Source organism: Vollenhovia emeryi, unplaced genomic scaffold (assembly GCF_000949405.1).
Source record: "Vollenhovia emeryi isolate VEMERY1.0 unplaced genomic scaffold, V.emery_V1.0 DF939121.1, whole genome shotgun sequence".
In the NCBI taxonomy this organism is placed as follows: domain Eukaryota; kingdom Metazoa; phylum Arthropoda; class Insecta; order Hymenoptera; family Formicidae; genus Vollenhovia; species Vollenhovia emeryi.
The window spans coordinates 1,549,238-1,569,816 of record NW_011967245.1 but is presented as its reverse complement, the minus strand read 5'-3'; the positions used below and the strand labels follow the sequence as shown (position 1 = coordinate 1,569,816).

Genomic DNA, 20,579 nt, shown 5'->3' with positions numbered 1-20,579 from the left:
CTCTCTCTCTCTCTTGTGAGTAGAAATGAGAATCCCGTACCAACAACGGAAGGAAGGAGTGTGCACGATGTATGCACGCGCCCTTTGCTCGCTCTCTCTCTCTTTCTCTCCCTCTCTGTCCTCCTTCGCGCGACCCTTTCATCGTCATACGTCATGAGCGCCGTACGTGAATACCAGAAATAACACTCAAGACTTGTACTCGAGAGCGCCCGCGAGTGGCAATCTTCTGTCTCTATTCTCTCTCTCTCTCTCTCTCTCTCTCTCTCTCTCTCTCTCTCTCTCTCTCTCTCTCTCACACTCACTCTCATTCGTTCTAAATTTCCTAACTAGAGAATCTGAGTTCATCGGCTCAGTCCCTTTCGTTTGATGATAACTTATGTTTCTTTCAACTTACGGTGGGGCAAGTCTTTGCTCCACTTTCCAAAAAATTATATCGTGTCTAAAAAATTAGCTTATCATGTCTCTCAATATCCAAACTAATAGTTTCTAAATATCTAAACTTAAACTAATTTACCGCAATTAAACTAAATGAAACGCAATTAAAGAGAGAAAATAAGACATATTTCCAAAACTTATAGGCTTTAAGGCTATTTTCACGTATAATTGTATACATTACATTCTGCCTATTATAACCAATTATATGTATTTTTGAATACGAGAATTTATTTATGTCTACATGCATATATATACTGTTATTGTGACAAAGGACACGTGAATTCTCTCTCTCTCTCTCTCTCTCTCTCTCTCTCTCTCTCTCTCTTCCCCTCTTCCTCATCACTTCCGTCCTCCTTCGCCGCACATGCATTAATCCCGCGCGTCGCTAAAGGGAGATATTATCAGATTACTCTCCTTCTTTCCTTCTTCCCTCTCTCCTCTGGCACCTTTTTATCACTCATTTTTAGAGAGGCGACAGAGAGGCCGCACGCTAACTACGTCATCGTGTCTCACTGAATCACGGCTTTTAAATTGATTCCCCCCTTCTCGTCCACGTTCATCCTCTCCTGCTATTACGCGGAAGTAGCTGCTATCTTGCCTCATCTATGCGCGCGCGAGAGAGAGAGAGAGAGAGAGAGAGAGAGAAAAAGAATTGGAAAATGTCAATTTATTTAAATGCAAGCTCCTCGATCGCCGGACAATTCAATGAATCTCTCTCCGACGCGCCTTGATTCTCAACGATTTAATGATTGACTGGTCTGTGTTGTTATCTTTAGGCGAGAAGAGAGTCCCACTTTTTAAAATTTTTAAACAGACAAAAATTACTACAGATTCAATTCATTAATATTTGACAATTAAAATGCATTTAGCATGCGAGCACATTTTCGCTATACCGAATCTGTCCCGAAGGAACTCGAGAGCGAGTGCGGTTTCCATATTTTTTCCCCCCGTTCTGCTGGTCCTCCGCCACACGCTACCCTCCACTGTACCCGCGTATGCCTCAAATCTGCCGTCGACGTCTCGCCGTCCTAAATCCATCGATACGATTTCTGGTACGTCGATTTTATGCGAGCCGGAAATGTATATCCCGCGGAATTGCCCATGACTGCGGGCATGGACGGGGCGTCTAGCATGGTCGTTCAATAATTTAGCAAGGTTACGGCTGCTGCCGACACCACCGTCGCGGTAAAGCTCGTAAGAAGTGATCGATCAATGTTGTTCCCTCTCGATACTTTGCGACCGTCGCTCGTCAATCCTTTTCTCGCGTGCGTGCCGCTATCACACTTGAGGGGATTATATAGTCGCGCTATTCTGAGTGTCTGGGAAGTAAATAGCGTACTCGCGCCTATATGAGCGGAAGCTTCTAAACGTTGAGTTATCACAGCGGGCACAAACTCGAACGTTATAGCCTCAACGTGCTCCCCATTTCAATCGTTTCGCGCAACGACGTTCGTCCCCTCTCTCGTGTCCCTTTATATTAAATATCTAAAACATTCTTGAACTCGAACAAAATTATATTACAATTAAGTAGCAGCTTAGTGACGCCAGTCAAGAAATCAAGAATTTGAATAAGCGTGGGGACGATCTTACTGGCAATTCTTTATTATAATAAATTGCAACGTTTCGGCCAGCAATACTGGTCCTCTTCAGGTAACAAACCTACAAGAGTGCCTACAAATGTCCGAAGAACAGGTAAACAAAATGTGAACTAAATTGAGATGAGATCTTGCGTAACAGAAAATGAAATTAGGGTGTTTTCGTAATATGATAAAAACTTACGAGATTCGTCAGACTGAAGAGGTGAAGATTATACATTTCGTCAGTGCAATCATGAGAGAAACAAGCGCTGCGAATCCGCGACAATCGCGGGATGCAAGACGAACGTGAAGATTAACGGGCAAGCGGATCTACGCTGCTGGGTAACTTGGCTGGTGGGATTGAATTTTGCAGTTCGCTTGGGTTTTTAATACTGTCATCGCGTGGGTGTTTGTTTAATTACGCAACACGATATGGATGGTGCGTCGCGTTAATGTAGCGTCAACTTCATCGGGAGATAGGAAGTTCGGCCCCGTAAAACCTCCGTAATGTCAGAGAATGCGTGCACAACGGTATAACGTTCAACGTGCGTAAGCCAGGGTCGAGTCACGGAGCTTAATTTACTTTCTCTTTGTCGCCTGCATAGGGTGGTAACTGTATATCTTATTTAGAGGCTTTCGAACGAAGATAAAATAAACCGCGGTGTCAGCAACGTAACTGCACGGAGCGTTGAACATTGGTACACTTTTCAAACCGTAATTGAAAGTAATAGACTCATTAGCAATTAATTTCGCTGTCCGCGTTACGATCGTAGCTATGGGCAATTTAATAAGCCCGCCATTCGGTAAATCAATTCTCGTAGAAATGAATGGAATCTAAAATCGGTCGCTCGATTAACTATTATTAAACGAACGCGCCTTTATTTTGCGCCCCCGACCGCGATATTCCGGTACCGTGCGTTATTCCATTATCGATTGCACCTACTGTCCGTCTAGTAGTTGCATTCGATTAGTTGACGCGGACGAGATAAAGGGCATGGAACCAATTCCTAGGAAAATTCCATCCCAACCGCCTCCTACGAACGACCCGCCGCGCGGTGCGATGACTTCAATAGCGTAACAGATGTATAGCCCAAAGTTCATAGCCGCGGAGATAGTGGCACCCTGACATTTCTGAGGCGCGACCGTTTTCAGGAAAGGTCAAACGATATGGAGCCGCTGTTCGAGTTGAGGGATCGCGTACACAGACTCGTCGAGTCTCCCCATCTGAAACCATTCGTTCCCTTCCGCCGCCCCAGAGTTCCCCCCGGTAAAAATAATACCGGGGAATTGTCTAAACTGAATACTAATAACGGTGACTCTACGTGGTAAACCGAACGAAGGAGTACGGTGGCTCTAATACCTCACCGATGGAATCCTTGAGAGAATGTCGCTGGACATTCGAGGGGTCGAGAACGACGCTGATAAGAGCTTCATTGGTGTCTGATTAATTTATTTTATTTGAAGACCGCTTCTTCTTGGCACAGGTTTATAAAATATTTCCGGACTTTTTAACTGCATTGACGAACGTCTCGACAAACTGTGATGTTACTTTATAGACGATGGTTTGTTCAAATTTACACGTAACGTAACAATGTTGAATCTCTCGAAAATCACACACCAAGTAGAACATGTTGGTTGTTTCTATACGTTTCCCCAAAAGTTTCTAAAACATTAGATGCAGTTGAGAAACGTAGAGGAAAGTCCTCTATTATGAGATAGGATTCTAATGTGAGACGGTGGGTCTTCAACGTCCAGATTCAATGACAAATATATTCTCGCAACGATTACACGATCTAACAATCAATTCTCCACTAAACAGAGGTTTCGCTCCAATGACAATAAATTCATGGTGGAACCAGCAGACGATGCCTATTAATTTAGAAGAAACTCCGCTATCTCATATTAGGAGACTTTCCTCTATACAAAACGTATATGAACCATGTGCTACCTGGGATATCAATTGGGATTACGAACAAATTCAACCCTTCCTAATTTGAGCGATAAAGTTTCGTTACTTTTGTTTTAAGAATCTGGAAAATTTTCGATTATACTTGTACTTTAAAGACTATAGTATAAATTCTCAACATCATAATTATTATTGATGTTAAATTTAAATAAACCATGAGCGAAAATTTAAATCGAGAATTGGAGCACGTTAAATAAATAAATAAATAAACAAACAAATATATACATGCACATATTATTTGTTTGTCAATCTAGTTTCAAAAATAAATTTTTGCTCGCCGAGGCAAGGCCGTCCTCTCTTTCCATACCCCGACAGGTATTCTGATGCCAATGCGCTCCGGTTGCCAAAAACATATTTCTCGATTGCTACCCTGACTATTTTCTTTCTTGAAACCTCGCTCCCGTGAATTATAACTTTCCTGCGGGCCCCTTATTGTCTTGACCTACTTCCGGTTTTAATAGCAATCAGCCGGAGTGCTCTATTCGACCTGAAACCTTATCGCGAAGAGAAAAAGCGGCGGCTGGTTGTGTCATTTTCAATCTTTGATCAGGATGGTCGTTGAACCGACGTATATAATACATATATACGTGAAAGAATATCAGAATGCAAGGCTGCCGATGTACACATATTATATAGGGCGTGTTATATTAGAGCTGTGTACATAAAACAGACAGTATAGCCGTTTAGTCACGTTACGTCACGGCCTCGTAATACCAAGAGTCTCGTAAGCGATCGTTTGCTCTATTAAATAATGAACATGAAAGTGTATAATTTTCTTGCATAAGAAAAATCGCAATTGCTGACCATTGGAACACTTGGTCCAATCAGTTATAAAAGTTATCGAAACGTTTTCATTCGATGAATAATAGATGAGGCTCTTCGACTCTCGAGTACGATCGTTAAAACTAGCGACTTATTTCCCCACTTCTTGCTTTTTTTATCGGTATTATTGCGGGGAAAATAAACCGGAGACAGCTTTCATTACAAGTCTTTTCTTTCAACAATAAGATGCGGCGCTCGTCTCAAAAAGTAATTACGACTGTAGAGAATTAGCAGACCAGATGGGATTTACTTTGCCACGATTCAAGTCAGATGCCGATAGATCGCGATGTGTCAGCAGATCGAAATGGCCGGCGATCTGCTCGAGAAGCAGCTCGAGAAATAATGAGTGGCAATGCGGTTAGGAGTTCCGGGCCACGGTATAGTAGATTCTTGGCTCGTTGCACCGTGGTGATTAGCGAGCGAATTGCTCAGCTTGGAACGAACAATTCCGCCTCGAAATGAGATCGAGGTGGCGGGAACAAAAGAAGAATTGGTTCGACTATTTATTTGATACGCCAATTTGTACTTGCAACTTCCTTGTACTGTTTGCATTGCGTTTACTCAGGATGTACCAGAACTGAGGACTTCAGTTTTTTAATCGCGGAATCTTTGAGATCAATTCTTCTAGACTACTAATTTGTTTTCTTAATATTCACTCTCAAGTATTTTGTTGAATTTATGTCGAGCTAAATGTTCGACGTAACGCAATCTAGTTGAACTTAAATAATCATGGCCTTCAAAATCATTCGATGACACTTCGAAAGTTGAATCGTAAGAAATAACAATTCGATTTCGATTCGAGAACTCTTGATGCCTCGACCCGGGAAAACTCGATTCTAGATTGGACGGAAATTTTCAGGAAACCTCGAGACCCTGCCATAATGCAACGTCGCGTCGCAAGACGCCGCGCAATTTACGAGTCCGGATGCAAATTTAGAAATTGTGACCTTGATTATTAAAACGGATTATACGAGATTAGCCGGCTGGTCGCCCCACGAAAATTTATCGCCTTCCGTTATCGTTGTAAAGATATATTATACGAAAAAAAAGCGACGCACGTGCAGAAAATACGCCCCGATTATTATCGAAAATCTTTCGCGGGGCGGTAAGAAAGGATTGGGGGTATGCGTGTTCGTATCTCCGGCAATAAAGGCCGCTTTATCGTCCTAGGGGGTGAAACTGCTCAAGCACGCTCGCGTGGTTGTTGAACTACCGGTTTATCGGCTCAGCGAGAAAACACGTACGCAGATATATGAGCGCGTGTTACATTCGGTCAAACTCTAAACGATGTACCTTACAAGATTAAGTTTCTGCCTTTTATAAATAGCTAAAGTCACACGAAATATTTATATCGCCTTTAAGGGCCAGTTTCACAAACGTCGGCCAACTGCTAGCCGAAGGTTAATTGATTCCCTGTCCCTTAGGCTCGGCTTTTCATTTGCTGGTTGACAGTTGATCAGAAAATGAAAAAGCCGGACCTTAAATAATAGAAAAAGATATGCAGTTGACTGAACTCTGGTTAACAGTTAACCGACGTTTGTGAAACTGGCCTTAAGACTGATAGTGAGCTTCATTTTCACATAATCGGAAACAAGTTCCAAGTGCTTTTTCTATTCTTTCTTGACGTGTTTAAGATACATGCTATATCTTAAACTTCAGTCTCTTTAGAGTTATATTAAATAGCGTTTAACGAATAATTGAAGTAAAATTTGCCTATACCATGAGACATGTTGGGGATTAAGTCCACGTATTGATGAGCGCACCGTGTATCATTTCTCTCACGGTTACCAGAGATTTCTGCCGACACTTCGCGCGCATTTATTCCAGAGAGACGAGGAATTCTCGTCCCGAGAAACGAGAGAAGCGCAAAAAGAATATTCTTCGAACGACTCGGACGGAATGAGAAAAAAGGAATCCTCCGAGCTTGAGAAGGTGCACTTTTTCCGTTTGCTGAAGATTATACGTACCGTCCATTTGCAGGAGGCGGTTCAAAGGGACTCTGTTGTTCGGCCCCTCAATTTTTTAATACGTGTATGAATAAATGATTCAACGACAATGCCAGTAATATAACAAGAGGGAGATTACTTATTTATCTTTTGTATACCAAAACAAGGAAACGTACACAAAATACAGTACAGCGATCCACTCTTCTTATATTTACTTGCGACCAGCTCCACGTGTTAAAAAAGACGGTGCATTTTTGAAATTTGTTATTAATAATCGTGTACACCATAAAGATATTATAGTATTTTTAGCTTATCAACCTCGGCCTCAGCTCTAATTGATTTAAGCTGCCATTTATTTAAAGTGCTCCAGATTTTTGGGCGAGGCTGCATTTCACCGGAGAAATACGCCACGATGAAATCTCTTTTCACTCCGCCGAGTAAATGGATTTAACATTTATCGCACTATCAGCACAGCCCGTACTTTTGTACGGCGAATAGGCCGAGATGACGTAGTTGTTACTAAGGATTTCTTGCGACACCATGTCTTGGATATGGTAGACGCTAAAGTCACGTTTACAGCAAACACTAATGTAAATCCAAGATGCAAATGAGAGGGTTTTTGCGATATCGTACTACGAAAACGGTAGACGCCGGTGTTCCACGGGCGAAACAGCCAGCAATTTGCATCTTGAATTTACATTACATTGAATAACGACGTTTTTTTGCAATAGGATTGGAACAAGATGCTTTTTATGGGAAATCCAGCGTTGATTTCACATATGTTTCTCCTCTTATCTTATCGCGTATCACGCAATCATTTCTGTGACGATCAATTTTACTGGACGAGACTATACTGGTCAAACTGATGGCGAGACAAGCCATTGAATAAATTTCAGGAACTGCGATGTAAGAGTATTGTATATGTTAACAAGAATCATTGATATAATTCTGCTTGTGTGTAATTAAAAAATTATTTTCTTATTCCAGCCAAAATTTTAAATAACTAAGGTTACCTTAATAGTGACAGCAGTTCTTCCGTCGCTTCTATCTAAGATACAGAATACTTTTTATTGTACGTTTCTACGTCAACGATCTGATTTCTTATATAAGATTATTATTTTTGCATAATTCCATTTCCCTTGCATATTTCTATAATCGGCGATAAAAAAAAGTCCAAATGTTTGCTAGCAAAATATCTGCAGGTTACATTGTATCCACTGTCAATGCAATCTCACGATTGTCGCGCTCGAAGGACGCCGGAAAACTTCAATGGATTGAACCCACGAAGTGGATCCGAGTAAATCGTCGCGATCGGCGGATAGTCTCGTTTGCAGCTCGCTCTTTTCTCCGACGGAGCACGAGCTCCTCGCGATATTTATTACGGTAATAAGCGGTACCGCTCGACCGTAGGAAGCCGGGCGGTAGACCACGGGATTACCTCGGGGTTCGATCTGATGTCGCGGGGCGCCACGTACGATGCCTCGAAGATAAGAAATACTTTTGATCACGCGGTGACGCCGTCGCCGCTTCATCGGATAGAAACCGTCTAGACGTCTGCCCAAACACGCACGCAACTCCTGTGAGCGAGAATGAGGGTCATTGAGACCGGGGCTTCAAAGAAAATCCTCTTCTTTCGATCAAGGATTAATGTTCTGTTTACACGTCGTATGAATCGTACGAATTTTTGCTGAAATAACTTCGTCGAATATTTTCAACAACTCTTGCAACTATTCCCTCTCTAAGTACAATTTCTCAATCTTTCTACGTAACGACTGGTTTAAAAATCAAGAAGTAATGAATAGAATCATTATTGGATAATATAACGATTATATTTATAATACTTTATGTAACATTTCTTTGTTTCTAATACTCGTCCATTACATACGTAAATTAATTTATAGCTGTAACAAAAGCGACAATAACGCGAGTAATGTTTCCATGTTAATTAAAGATTCTTACTTTGCAAAAGTTGTCGTAACGAGTCAGCGAACTGACCGATTTGCATCATTTACGATGTGTTTTAAAGAAGCACAATGAACAGTTTGCAAAAAGTCGAGGTTAAAGGCGTCCTCTGCGCATTCGTAGTCTCTTGCCTGTTAAGTCTGCTGATGCAATCCGAGTCAATCTTTAAATTTGCAGCACACACATACGCCGTGGGCAAGAGGTTCCATCAAATATCCAGGCCTCCCCCTCGAAAGCGTTCGAGGGCGAGGGTCAAAGGGGAAATGTGAATATCCGCCGCGGGAAGGAATTTCCATTTATACGAAATTTCTTCGCCATCTGGTCTCTGGTCGTACTTTTAAAGGTCATGCGGATTGGTCGAAAAGAGCGACAGATTACGATTTAATATCTTAAAAGCGGGCGCATGGGAGCAAATCTAGCGCGATAGTGGCGCTATTTTAAGGGCAGAACGAGAATATAATAAAAAATTGACCGGCACAAGTATAGACGTGCGCATTCACGTCTTTGCAGAACTGTTCGCCGAAGTTACTTTTGATCGGGGGATATAAATATCGACTTTCGGGTAAAAATACACGAGCGCCGTGCTTTTGAATAGGACGCAATTTTATTTAAATAATAGCCTCTGCTTGATAGAAGATTCATAGACTCGACCAAGTTCATTAAAATGAAAACAGTTGACTTGATAACGGTTTAAACCAACAATTGCTGTTTGAATAATTCTTGGGCGAGTTTTACACTGTGGACAATGATTCATTATTGTTTAGATGAATAACTGAAATAAAAACAATTTAATGAATGATAATTTACATAAATAATGATATATATTCACGCAACGTTGCTTTAATCTGAAAGCAATTTCGAGGATGGGATCGAAAAGCGGTAAAGTGAAATCGAAAGCTAATGTAAATGCATTTGTAAGGTAAGCGCGAAATTGCATTCTTGCCCAATAAAAGGCCCGGAATTACTTGTTCGCCTGTCCGCTTTGAAGTTCATCGCGGAAGCGACTTTCGAAGCCCGGGCCCGAAAACGCTTTTCCGGAAGGCATGGATACCGGGAAATGCGATTTAATATTACAAAGCCTACGAGGTCCAACTAAATACGAGCGGCTGAACCGAAAAAGGTCGAGGGTTAAATGCTCCGAGGGAAACGACCGAGGGAAAGGGTCAAAGACGCGGGAGATTGGGGTAGCGTTGCGCGAAAAGGCACGCAAACCGAGTACGTTCTCGTTCGATCCCCTTTTTTTCGCGACAAAATGATTAATTTCCCATTTTCCCTGCAGTCACGAAACCCGGTGAATCTCTCCGTTACGTTTTTACGATCGAGTCCCGGGCGCCTCGTAACCGGAAGCCGGTTCAATCGCGTGTAGACTGCACAGCGAGATTACGACAGATGAAACGTTTTAGGGATCGTTGAATAAATAAACTGGATAAATAACCAAGAAGAAACATCGCGCTGGACCATACATTTTTTTTTTCCTAAGAGGAACTTGGTAAATCGCTCGAGAAATATACGAGCCGAGTTTTATCGAGCCATTTTCGAGATTGAGACTCTTGCGGAATTCGCACGAATGTTTCCCGGGTTTTATTCCTCCGAGTTATTTTATATTGGCGGCGATGGTTCAATTCTTTCGTCATTGTTAAAAATTGTGCCTTTGTACGGGACGCACAGTGGGGAAAGTGCGGAAGTGGAGAATGTATCTACATGCCAGTCTGGCCAAAAGGGCGGCGCTCGGGCGATAGGTAGACGACCCGGGGTGGATCGGCGGCATGGAAATTCGTCGCAGAACGATGCGCTAATCGATACGAAATTTCAATTTTCCTTGTTAGAGCCTGTGTCCTCCGCTGCTATACAGAGAGGCGACGCTGGACGATTGACGCTTCCGTCTCTTTCATTTGGCGACCGCGCATGCGATTTAATCGATGGGATAACTGACGAAGCTAATAAGTCCCTGATGGCACTTCAAGGTCTCTTGGTCGTTCGGGGAAGCGAGATCCATTTAGCCTTCTTTCCCCATCATTTCGCAGAGTGCGATGAGCGATTATTTCATGGACGATCGCACGAAATTTTTGTGGCTCTAACGTCGAGGGAAAATTAAATTGAGAATATCGAAACACTGCGTTACGCGTGGCTAAATTATTTATCAGCGTAGGAAATTAATATGCGACACGACTGGCAAATTCTATTTAAAGAAATTTATTACGAAAAATATTACCTCCGGCCAAGGTTTGAACCTGGACCTCTCCTACACTCTAGGCCTCAGTGGTCGAATTCCTGAGTCGCCAGCCTAGAGTGTAGGAAGGTCCAGGTTCAAACTCCGGCCGAGGTAATGTTTTTCGCAATAAATTTCTTTAAATAGAATTTGCCAGTCGTGTCGCATATTAATTTCCTACGTTGATAAATAATTTCGTTACGCGTAACGCAGTGTTTCGATATTCTCAATTTAATTTTCCCTCGACCACATTATATCCACAAAAATTTCGTGCGATCGTCCATGAAATAATCGCCTCGGTGGTCGAATTGGTGAGTCGCCCGCCCAGAGTGCAGGGAGGTCCAGGTTCAAACCCTGGCTGAGGTAATATTTTTCGCAATTTTCTTTAAATAGAATTTGCCAGTCGCGTCGAATATTAATTCGCTACATTGCCTAATTAATTACTGGCGACAATAAGTCTTTGTTCTTGTTAAATTATTTATCTTTAAAATTACAATTTACGGCCAAGCTCCTTTACAACGTGATAATAGGTCGCATATAAACCGATATTATATTTTTTTCTCACGTGAAATTGCGTATAAATTATACTTTGAAATGCATACAAATAAATACAATTACGGCGCATTTTGCGCCTCGAAATTGTATTTACATTTCGGCTTGAAAATGAACCGCTCAATTATGTATCGCTATTCACGTTTTCTGCGAGGTCGCGCGATGGCGACTCGATGATTATACACTGCAGAAAAAGCCGCTTTGATATCCACCTGCTGAAAGGTTGTTGACGAAGTGGATTTGAGCTATGGCGCTCTAAAAATAAATCAAAATGAAGGAAAGCACGGAAGCGTCTCTAGAGAAAGACAGACTTCTGTACTACGTGCGTGCCACGAAAGAGTAATTTTCTAAATTACTGTTTTAGAACACGCTACGAGAGGACCGAAGTTTTCCGGCCTGCGCGACTAAATTAAAACTTGCGAAATATCCTTTGCGGATTTTTTAACCTCTATTACCTCGAAGGAGGGACGTTTCATAATTCTCTGTTTCTTACGCGGTCATAGAACGGACCTTTGGTATATAAGAAGTAAATCCACGCCGGCATATTTATAGCCCCGTATATTTAATTTAACCTACAAAGTCTATCGGGAAGAAAATCAATTTTATAGAAAGGAGATTACTCCGGCAAAATGTTACACAATAATCCCTGCTAACGCCCCGCAACCAGGAAGCTTTTATCCTATTGTAAATGTGCCGCGACCCGGGGCTACGTCTATTTTCAGCGGCAGTTTCGCCGCTTTTTCTTTTCGCCGCGCCGTTTAAAAAGTAACTTTACGAAGAATTCAGGCGACTATCACATTAAATTATAAGTTGCGCCCCGTAAATCCGAGAGTAGCCGTAAACGTGCGGAGGATTAAATTTTCAGCAGTTTAAGCTTTCGGCCGCGAAATATCGAATTTGCAGCCTTCGGCTTTCAACCACTTCGCGGGGATGATTTTGAAAAGGATTCTGCAGGGGATCGCGACGTAAAGCCCATTTACTTGAATAATAACTGTTCCTCGACCTAGCCGGGAATCCCCTTTCTCCTGTAACGAAGCCTCGAGAAGAATCCTTCATTTCTCGCAATTTGATACACGCGAGCGCGATAAATCACCCGTGTTTGCCTCGGCCACGAAAATGCCTTCGAAGGCGCGAAATGCGACGGATGTGGCGGTCAAAGGGACGCCCCGCGGCAGGTGCGAAACGAAGTAGTAATGGACGTTCGAGTTCCGCGGCGGAAGTAACGAAAAGCGCGATAAGCCGGAACCAAGAAGAGTCGCCGCGATACCGCGGCCCCCCAGGTCGCTCCCTCGCGCGCGGCATTTTCGGCCGCGCGCTCTCTATCTCGCTCGCGTTTCCGCGCGCACGCGGCAGGAAAAAGCGCGCCTCGGTCGTCGTATCGTCGTACGTAAATACGCACGTAGGTCGATGTAGGCCGGTATCGCCCAGAGGCGTTAATCTGGGCCACAGTGCGTCGGCCTCGGGGCTAGAAATATCGTGCGAGCGCGCACACACGAGGCGAGAGAGCGCTCGAGCACGATTAACCCTCGTGCGACTGAAATGCGCTTGACGTACACGAGAGCGTGACTTCGTCCCGGCGCAAACTATTGCGAAGAACCCGAAGCGATGATGCGCTTCATTTTGCATAAACATTGCGGCGACGCCTCGCGAATCTTCAATTAAAAATTCACTCGCCTCTTACGCGCGTTGTTACATTGCGTATGTAAATATTCTCAAGTTGCTATTATTTTAACGTTAATAGTTGATAACTGTTGGAGTAACGTTTCATGTAGCTGGCGGATTTTTCAAATGCAACGTTTGAAAACTTCGCCTATGAGAACTGAGATAAAAAGAAGGTAAATATGCGATAAACAATTGAATTCTCCCGGATCACTTTTCCCGCGTAAAGTTTTGCAGTCTGTGATCTTAAATGCATTCGTATTGTGAGTTAAAGAATAAACGTCTGTGACAGTTACGTAAAGGATTGTGCATACAAATCGAATAAAACGTGTATGACTTATAAAACATGTCAAAGCGATGGACTCGTACTTGTAGCTCGCGTTTGCATGGAGACCAAAGTGTGGCACGTTAGTAATGCAAAAAGCATCAAAGGGTGACGTTAATAACATGGAATATGGATATTTTTTCTCATAAAATATATATAGCAACTCGTGTCTTCTCCTATGATTTAATATGATTTTACAGTTTGTAAAAAATGCTGTTGCGCAATAAATATAAAACTGTGTTTCGAAAACACAGGAAGAAAACATGATCAACATTTTCATTTTTCTCATGCAATCTCTTAATAATAAACTACTTGAAAAGTAATAATTATAATGGAGCAATCGAAGAAGGTATCTAAATATAATTTACAAGTTTCTATTTATATGTAAAATTTGTCCAAAAAATACACGCATCTTGTAGAAAGCACCGTTAATATCAGTATATTCCAAAGTGCTGTGAAGGCTCCCAAAAGGAAAGTATGTAGAAAGGAGAGAGTGCCAATGTGAGCCACAAAATGAACGGAACTCTGTTCTCACACTATAGAATCACGTTGACTATTGTTGAACCAATCTGTATCACAAGTTGTACTGTATTCTCATCCTGTACTTTCGATGATCTTATTGTAGTTTTTACTGAGGAAGACCCGAAGAAGAGCCGAAACGTTTGTGCTATTAAAGAGAAACTTTGATTCTATATTGTGAGAACCGAGTTCCGTTCATTTTGTGGCTCACATTGGCACTCTCTCCTTTCTACATATTAATATCAGTATTTCACAGTTTAAGGCCACTTTTGGCACCACCGAAAGATAGATATCGCGAAAGACAGAAAAGTATCTCGGGAATGCGCGCGATGTCGCCCGGCTATTTTTCATCGGTTACACGCATGCATATGTAACCGGATTACGTGGACCAAGTTAAAAGTAGCAGAGCACAGCTGTCCGTTAGCAGCAGCCCGCGTTCGTTCCTCTCTTCTTCCTCTAGCGCTTGTCGCGACTTAGGGAAAATCCGACCCTTTAAATTATTGCGCGGACTTTATTTCAACGACGAAGCTGGGAAATAACCCGCGAACTTCTGTGGTTTACGGGAAGAGGAAAAGCGAACTTTTCCGCGTTTCAGCATAGCGGATGATAGATCAGAAGCCGGATTTCTTTCTGTCTCGTGAGGATTATGCAGCTTTAGATGTGGCCAATAGCGAACTCACTTTGTCTTTTTTTTTCCATTACAATTCCTTCGTAATTAATTAAATAACATTTTCCTTTAACGCGCCACTCCAGAAATCGTTTTCAAGAATTAAACACAAGAGTGAGCTCTAGTACAATTTATACGATAATGCGAAGGTACAAATTCCCCTCGGATGTAGGAAGACAAGCACCATCGTAGCCGACGTCTCTCATACCTTCCACTCCACCTTGAAAATCAGAGTCGTTGATCTCCGCGCCGAGTGAATAAATGTGCCGGAAGAGGAGCCTCTTCCGGGCAATAGGTACCTTCAAGCGGTCGTGGCAATAACGTGAATGATGATGAGATATCAAGGGAAAAGCTGTTGTTATTCGCATCTGTCGGCTTCATAACTTTTTTAACGATTTTACACATTTTATAGCGCAAAGTTATCTGTCTTAAAAAAAAATACCATCTACGCAAGGAACACAGATCTGTGCTGTTGTGTCTTTTCCCTGTTGCGTGAAAAAAGAGGACTTGCGGAAAAAAGAGCTGCCAGTGCGTCGACATGCTGCGAGGATGCCGTCCATCTTCTTATTTTAAAACAGAAAGAGGCGGCCGAGTGTACGCGGCCTTTGAGCAGCCTTGGCAATGGAGTGCGTTCGCCAAGAAGCACTTTCCGGCATCGTGAGCACCGTCGTGCACGTCGAGAAAATACACCGGCCTTGGGAATATCGATGAGCGTAAATTAAGAAAGTTTTCCCCTGAGCGCAGTTCAGAACGGCTTCCCGTGCCGGAGATTGTCGCGTTGAAACAATCGCTCACGTATAATCCGTATCGATAAAGAGTCATAAAGGTGTATGACATTCATAATGGAACGCTCGGATTATACGAGTCTGCCGGGGTCGATTAGCTTACCGGGGATTATCCTGCCGATGTCTTCATTTATTTGTCGAAATCTTACGCAAATAATATTTCAATAATGCTATTGGCATTCCTAATAATTAATTACCTTGGTCTGGTAAGGGAGAGATTAATGATACATTGGCACGTAGTTGCCGTGTGCGAATAAACTGCTCTGTTATCGCCTTTTAAGGCGGCTCCTGCATAAACCCACCAAAAGTAGAAAGAATTGAAATTTAAGTACGTTGTAGTTGTAAATGTTATCTATCGGTGCGCGAAATTTCAGACCCGGTCGCCGATGAAATAAAATAAAGAAAATATATTAAAGTTGTATTTTTTAACATTACAGTAAACACCAAATAAATATTTGGGCGTAAACATTTAAATCTGGGTGTTTACGCCCGAATTTGAGAGTAAATTCGGACAATCGGAGTGTTAACACTCAGAAATTGAGTGTTTTTTCCGTAAGGGAAGGTCCGATCGCTCGTGGAAGCACTTTGAGGGTTAATATTATTTTATAGAAAAAGTAGATCTTAACAAACACCGAGATGAACGTAATAAATGTCACAAGGATTCAAGTGTGCTATTAAGTATACGAGGTCACCGACCTCTGCAAGCAAATACTTATTAGTAAAGCCAAAAGATACAATGTTTAGAGGAAATTTGACAGCTCTTTGGGACTTGACGATATCACATATTTTTAAATGCGTTTTTAAATGTGCATGTATAAGCTAGCATATCAATGCATTTGAACAATAATACGATTAAGTGATCAAGTGATATTTTTTTAATGAAAAAAGTCATATGAGTTTATAAAAATCAATGGGGAGCCACCGAAGCATCCATACTAACCGCTCCTTCGTGCAGAAGCCACCTTAATTTTTTTTATACATAGCAGTTTCGATAGTACATTGTACGGCCGAAATTGCTGTACCAAAGGCAATAAATTGCAGCGTGTTTTTACACCGAGTGAAAAAGCAAACTAACGAAAGACAATAAACGGAGATAAACGTCAAGAGTTTACGTCGCAGTGACTGTAATCCTAAAAGCAAAATATACAATACATATAACGGATATATATGAGGCTGGTGTGACATTTTGTGAATTATATCCAAAGTGTTAATGGATTTTCGAATTTGATACGTTGGTGAAAACATGATAAAGGGCCACTGTTTGCGGCAACGTTTTAATCCTTGGAACAAAGCACTTTGTGTTTAAAATTTCGATTATCGAGGTTTATCAATCGCGGAAATTTTTGAAATTTCGGACGTCGAGCGCCGGTTCCGAGAAATGACGTAGCGCCGTAAACACCTCGGTCGAAAACAGTCTATTCTCTTCTTCTCCTTCTTCTTCTTCTTCTTCTTCCTCGTGTATTAGGCTTCAAGCCTGTTTTATCCAGTTCGTTCTGGTACATAACTTACTTTGTACTTTGAGCATTTGGTTTTACTTCATCTTCGGTAGACTGCTAAGACTACCTTAGATTCTGGCAGTTATATTTTATAGTTTTGTAGAATTTTGTAGAATTATTTCCGACAGGGAATTCGGGGGCGTGTAAGAGTCACGCTTCGTTCTCACGGCCAAGGTCCGTGTTATGTGTTCCTTGTATATCCGAAGGTTCTCGCTTTCTCGTTCCAGCCTTCGACCCCTTGGCAGTGAACAGCTAATTCACAAATCCGTTTCCTTTAGCTATACACTGAAGTTCAGAATTTATCCATTCGCTTATGATCATTTCAACTGCCAAAAACTTAAATTGTTTAGTAAAAAACGCTGCTCTGTAGTTGCAAAAAGTTTAGTTTCCTTTTCATTCTCGCAGCCAAGCTTGATCCTTGCGAAAGCTTTATCACGAAATTTCATACGTAACACTTTGACAAATCTAAAATGAGTCTTTTACGAAAAATGAGTTTGAATGAATGAAATGAATATCTCGCGGGTAATTTCTTAATTCCAGAAGATCCATTAATTTTCAATGTGTGTTTACAGTATCTTCGCAGTTAAGTCTTATATTAAATTTTTGCTGATATATTTTTGCTCCTTTATCGAGCGTACCTTGTGGAAAATTAAATTATGTAACCATTGATCTCTCTCTTTCTCTCTCCTCCAGGAACGGAGTAGGAAACTGGACGTGGATAATTGCATTCGCGTGCACGCTTCTGAACGTCCTTGGCAGTGAAATGCAGATCACTGTGAAATACTTTTCACGCTATAAACATTACATGTATGTACATCGAAGCGAATAGACTACGTCGGCCTTCGGTATATCGATTTGTACACGCAAAAAGAAGAGTTTATTGAAACCCTGTCCCTCTCTGCGCCACCGCATTGTCGGATCGCGTCTATACGTCCGGTCGTTGTTCTTCTATCAGCATTCATTATAAGCCGAGCTCCGATATAGCTAAGCGGCGATAGTCCGCTTAGAAATTAATTGGCCAGGCGGCTAAGTTTATTCCCGACTAAATTTGGCCACGGCTAAGTTAGACGTCTCCGATTTATTTATAGCATACGCAAACGTGGGCATGCTCCTGCTCATGTTTTTATCGACGCGAAACGGCGAATATCGTATGGGTAACGATGAAATTTTAACGAGACGGTTATGGCTGTTCCCGACGTACATCTTGAAATATAAAGAGCGCTTACCAGCTTATCCTTAAGCGTCCTTTACAATGAGAAACTATGAAATATTTTGCGATACCACGTTCTTAATATCAAAACATCGAACGTTGAATCATATTGGTCGAACCACCAAGATAGATTTTATTTCGATTGTCACATTGATGCAACAGCAAATCGCTTTTTTGCTTTGTACAATCATTATGCCTGAAATTCCATAATGTCTGCGAGAATTATGTTCTATTTAATTTATGTTTTTTTTATATAATAGCAAACGTGTATTAACGGACCTTGGAGCGAACTGAGAACTCGAATGGGCTGTTTCAGAGGACCTTCGGCGCTGAGATTCCACCTCAGGATGGCTGGAGCGAACCGGGAGGTTCGGCAAGGACCTGAAAATTTCGTGCTCGCAAATCGTCGTGTTGGGCGAAGCCGGTCTTCGTGCGATTAGGGGCTGTGCCAGGGTAGCACGGGACGGGGGTGGTTCTCTCCATCGCGGGGATCGAGATGAGCGATCTACAGGCCACCCTCGAGTTCTCCCTCGAGCTCTGCAAGTTCTACAATGTCGATCTCTTCCAGCGCGGGTGAGATTATCGCTCGCATCTCCCGGCACACGTGACGTCGCATGTCGCGTCTCCGTAAAATATCGCGGCTGCTTGCCAACACTGGTTCGTCCGTCCGTCAGGAGAACTCTGTGCTTTTTTTTGCAGATATTACCAGATCCGAACTGCTCTTAGAGTATCGCCCAAGTTGCCAGTCAAAGTGGAGGTCAATCAACTGCGAAATCGTAAGCATTTCAATAATAAAAAGTCGAAACTAGTTTCTGTGATACAGGCATTTTATTTTGCATGCTACATTAAATTTACATGTACAGTCACTACATTTTATGTCTTACAAGATTCTTCTTCTCCCTTTCTCCCCGCCCCCCCCCCCACTTGAACAATTATTCAAGATTAATATGACATATACCTCAGAATATAGTATTGCCGAATTTCTCATAAAGAGTATCTTCCATGTATTTTAAAACATTTCTCTCTATCTCTCTTCCTTTGTGTCTCGATATTTTCATTTCTTACGTGGTCATCGCGTGTGAGTCTCGCGATCATTTCTCGGACTGCCCGAAGTTCTCAGTCATATCACGCGAACGTACTTGCTGAATCCGTTCACCCCCCGATCGATCGATCTATCCCCGAGGCGAGCGACGGTCGAATTCGATGGAGAGGCACGCACCGTTGTGTTGCAGACTCCCTGGAGGCCCCGGGCACGAGTAAGCGCTTTCAGATCCTCTACAGGAACGAGGAGGTGACACTCGGCACTTCCGTACTATTCCGGGCGCATGTGCTCGTGCATAGTCACAAGATTGAGGAGGCCCTGTCGCGCACCCACTTTAATCTAGGCGTCGAGCTATGGTTCAGCGAGCCGACGCAACCGGGCAACATGGCTTGCGTGTCCTCGAGGTAAGCGTCTTGCCGTCTCTAACACAAACGCCGACGTATCCCTTTCCCAGTGACAGCGGAGACACGCAAGGGTTGGATTGCGAGCGCAACCTGAGCAATCAGCCGGCCGCGCAATTCTTATCTCTTGTTCGCGGCCTTTCTCGAACACGATATAAGAACTCGCGGGAGAATAAATTAGTGACAAGAGGGCGGATAAGTCGGAAATTAAGAAAAATAAAATGGGTCGCGCCACTCACTTGCTTGCAGTTATTTTATAATATTAGCATTGGATTGTTATATGCGATGAGATGTTATCAAAGTACGGAAAGAATTTTTGCGCAATACGAGAGACATAAAGGTCTCTTTCTCGTTGATTCGCTTGTACATTGTGGCGTGCCCAAGTTTTCTTCGGGGGGGATATTGGATCAAATTAACGTGGATTTTTCGTAACGACGTTGAAAAGAATCCCGAGCGTTTTCTGACGCGGGTCTTAAAGAGCTCGAAAAGACGTAATCTGCCGGACGTATCTTAAACAGATCTATCAGACATCTGTTGGATATTTGTTCGCAAACTGTTGGAAATTGGGCCGAGCTGATCGATGATAGTTTCGACTGGGAGCTGCTACATCGAGTCACCCGTGATCGATAGGACGTTCTTTTTCAGGGCGCTGCAGCTGAACTTCACACCCACGAAGGGCCTTCACTATCATCTGCCGGTGCTCTTCGATTACTTCCATCTCGCCGCGGTGTCCATTACGATCCACGCCTGCCTCGTGGCACTTCATCAGCCCTACATCAAGTCAGTATCGCTCGCTCGCCACTCGCATTTCGTGACTTTCCAAATGCCACTCGGTACATAATCAACGTTATCCCTCACGAGGGCCTCTTTTTCTGTTTTATGGCCGCATGCTTTCACCCCCGGTGAATGCAGGAAGAGCATACTGCACGTAGTGCAGAGTTGGTGAGTACTTGACACTTTCGGAGGATAAGCTCCGAGCGGGCTCGACTTCCCGCGCGAGTACTCT

At 42.7% G+C, this 20,579-nt stretch overlaps 1 protein-coding gene across 4 annotated transcripts in view; it reads left to right on the top strand.

Annotated features, from left to right (window-relative positions):
• Positions 1-20,579, top strand: part of LOC105570195 (protein FAM135A) — a 33,317-nt gene that overhangs the window by 2,517 nt on the left and 10,221 nt on the right. For all 4 annotated transcript variants that reach the window (XM_012027215.1, XM_012027216.1, XM_012027213.1 and 1 more), the window contains exons 2-6: positions 18,447-18,703; positions 18,830-18,906; positions 19,363-19,576; positions 20,219-20,353; positions 20,486-20,515. In XM_012027215.1, the coding sequence (XP_011882605.1) occupies positions 18,627-18,703; positions 18,830-18,906; positions 19,363-19,576; positions 20,219-20,353; positions 20,486-20,515 (533 nt within the window). In that variant the 5' untranslated portion in view covers positions 18,447-18,626. The remainder of the gene's footprint in view (positions 1-18,446; positions 18,704-18,829; positions 18,907-19,362; positions 19,577-20,218; positions 20,354-20,485; positions 20,516-20,579) is intronic.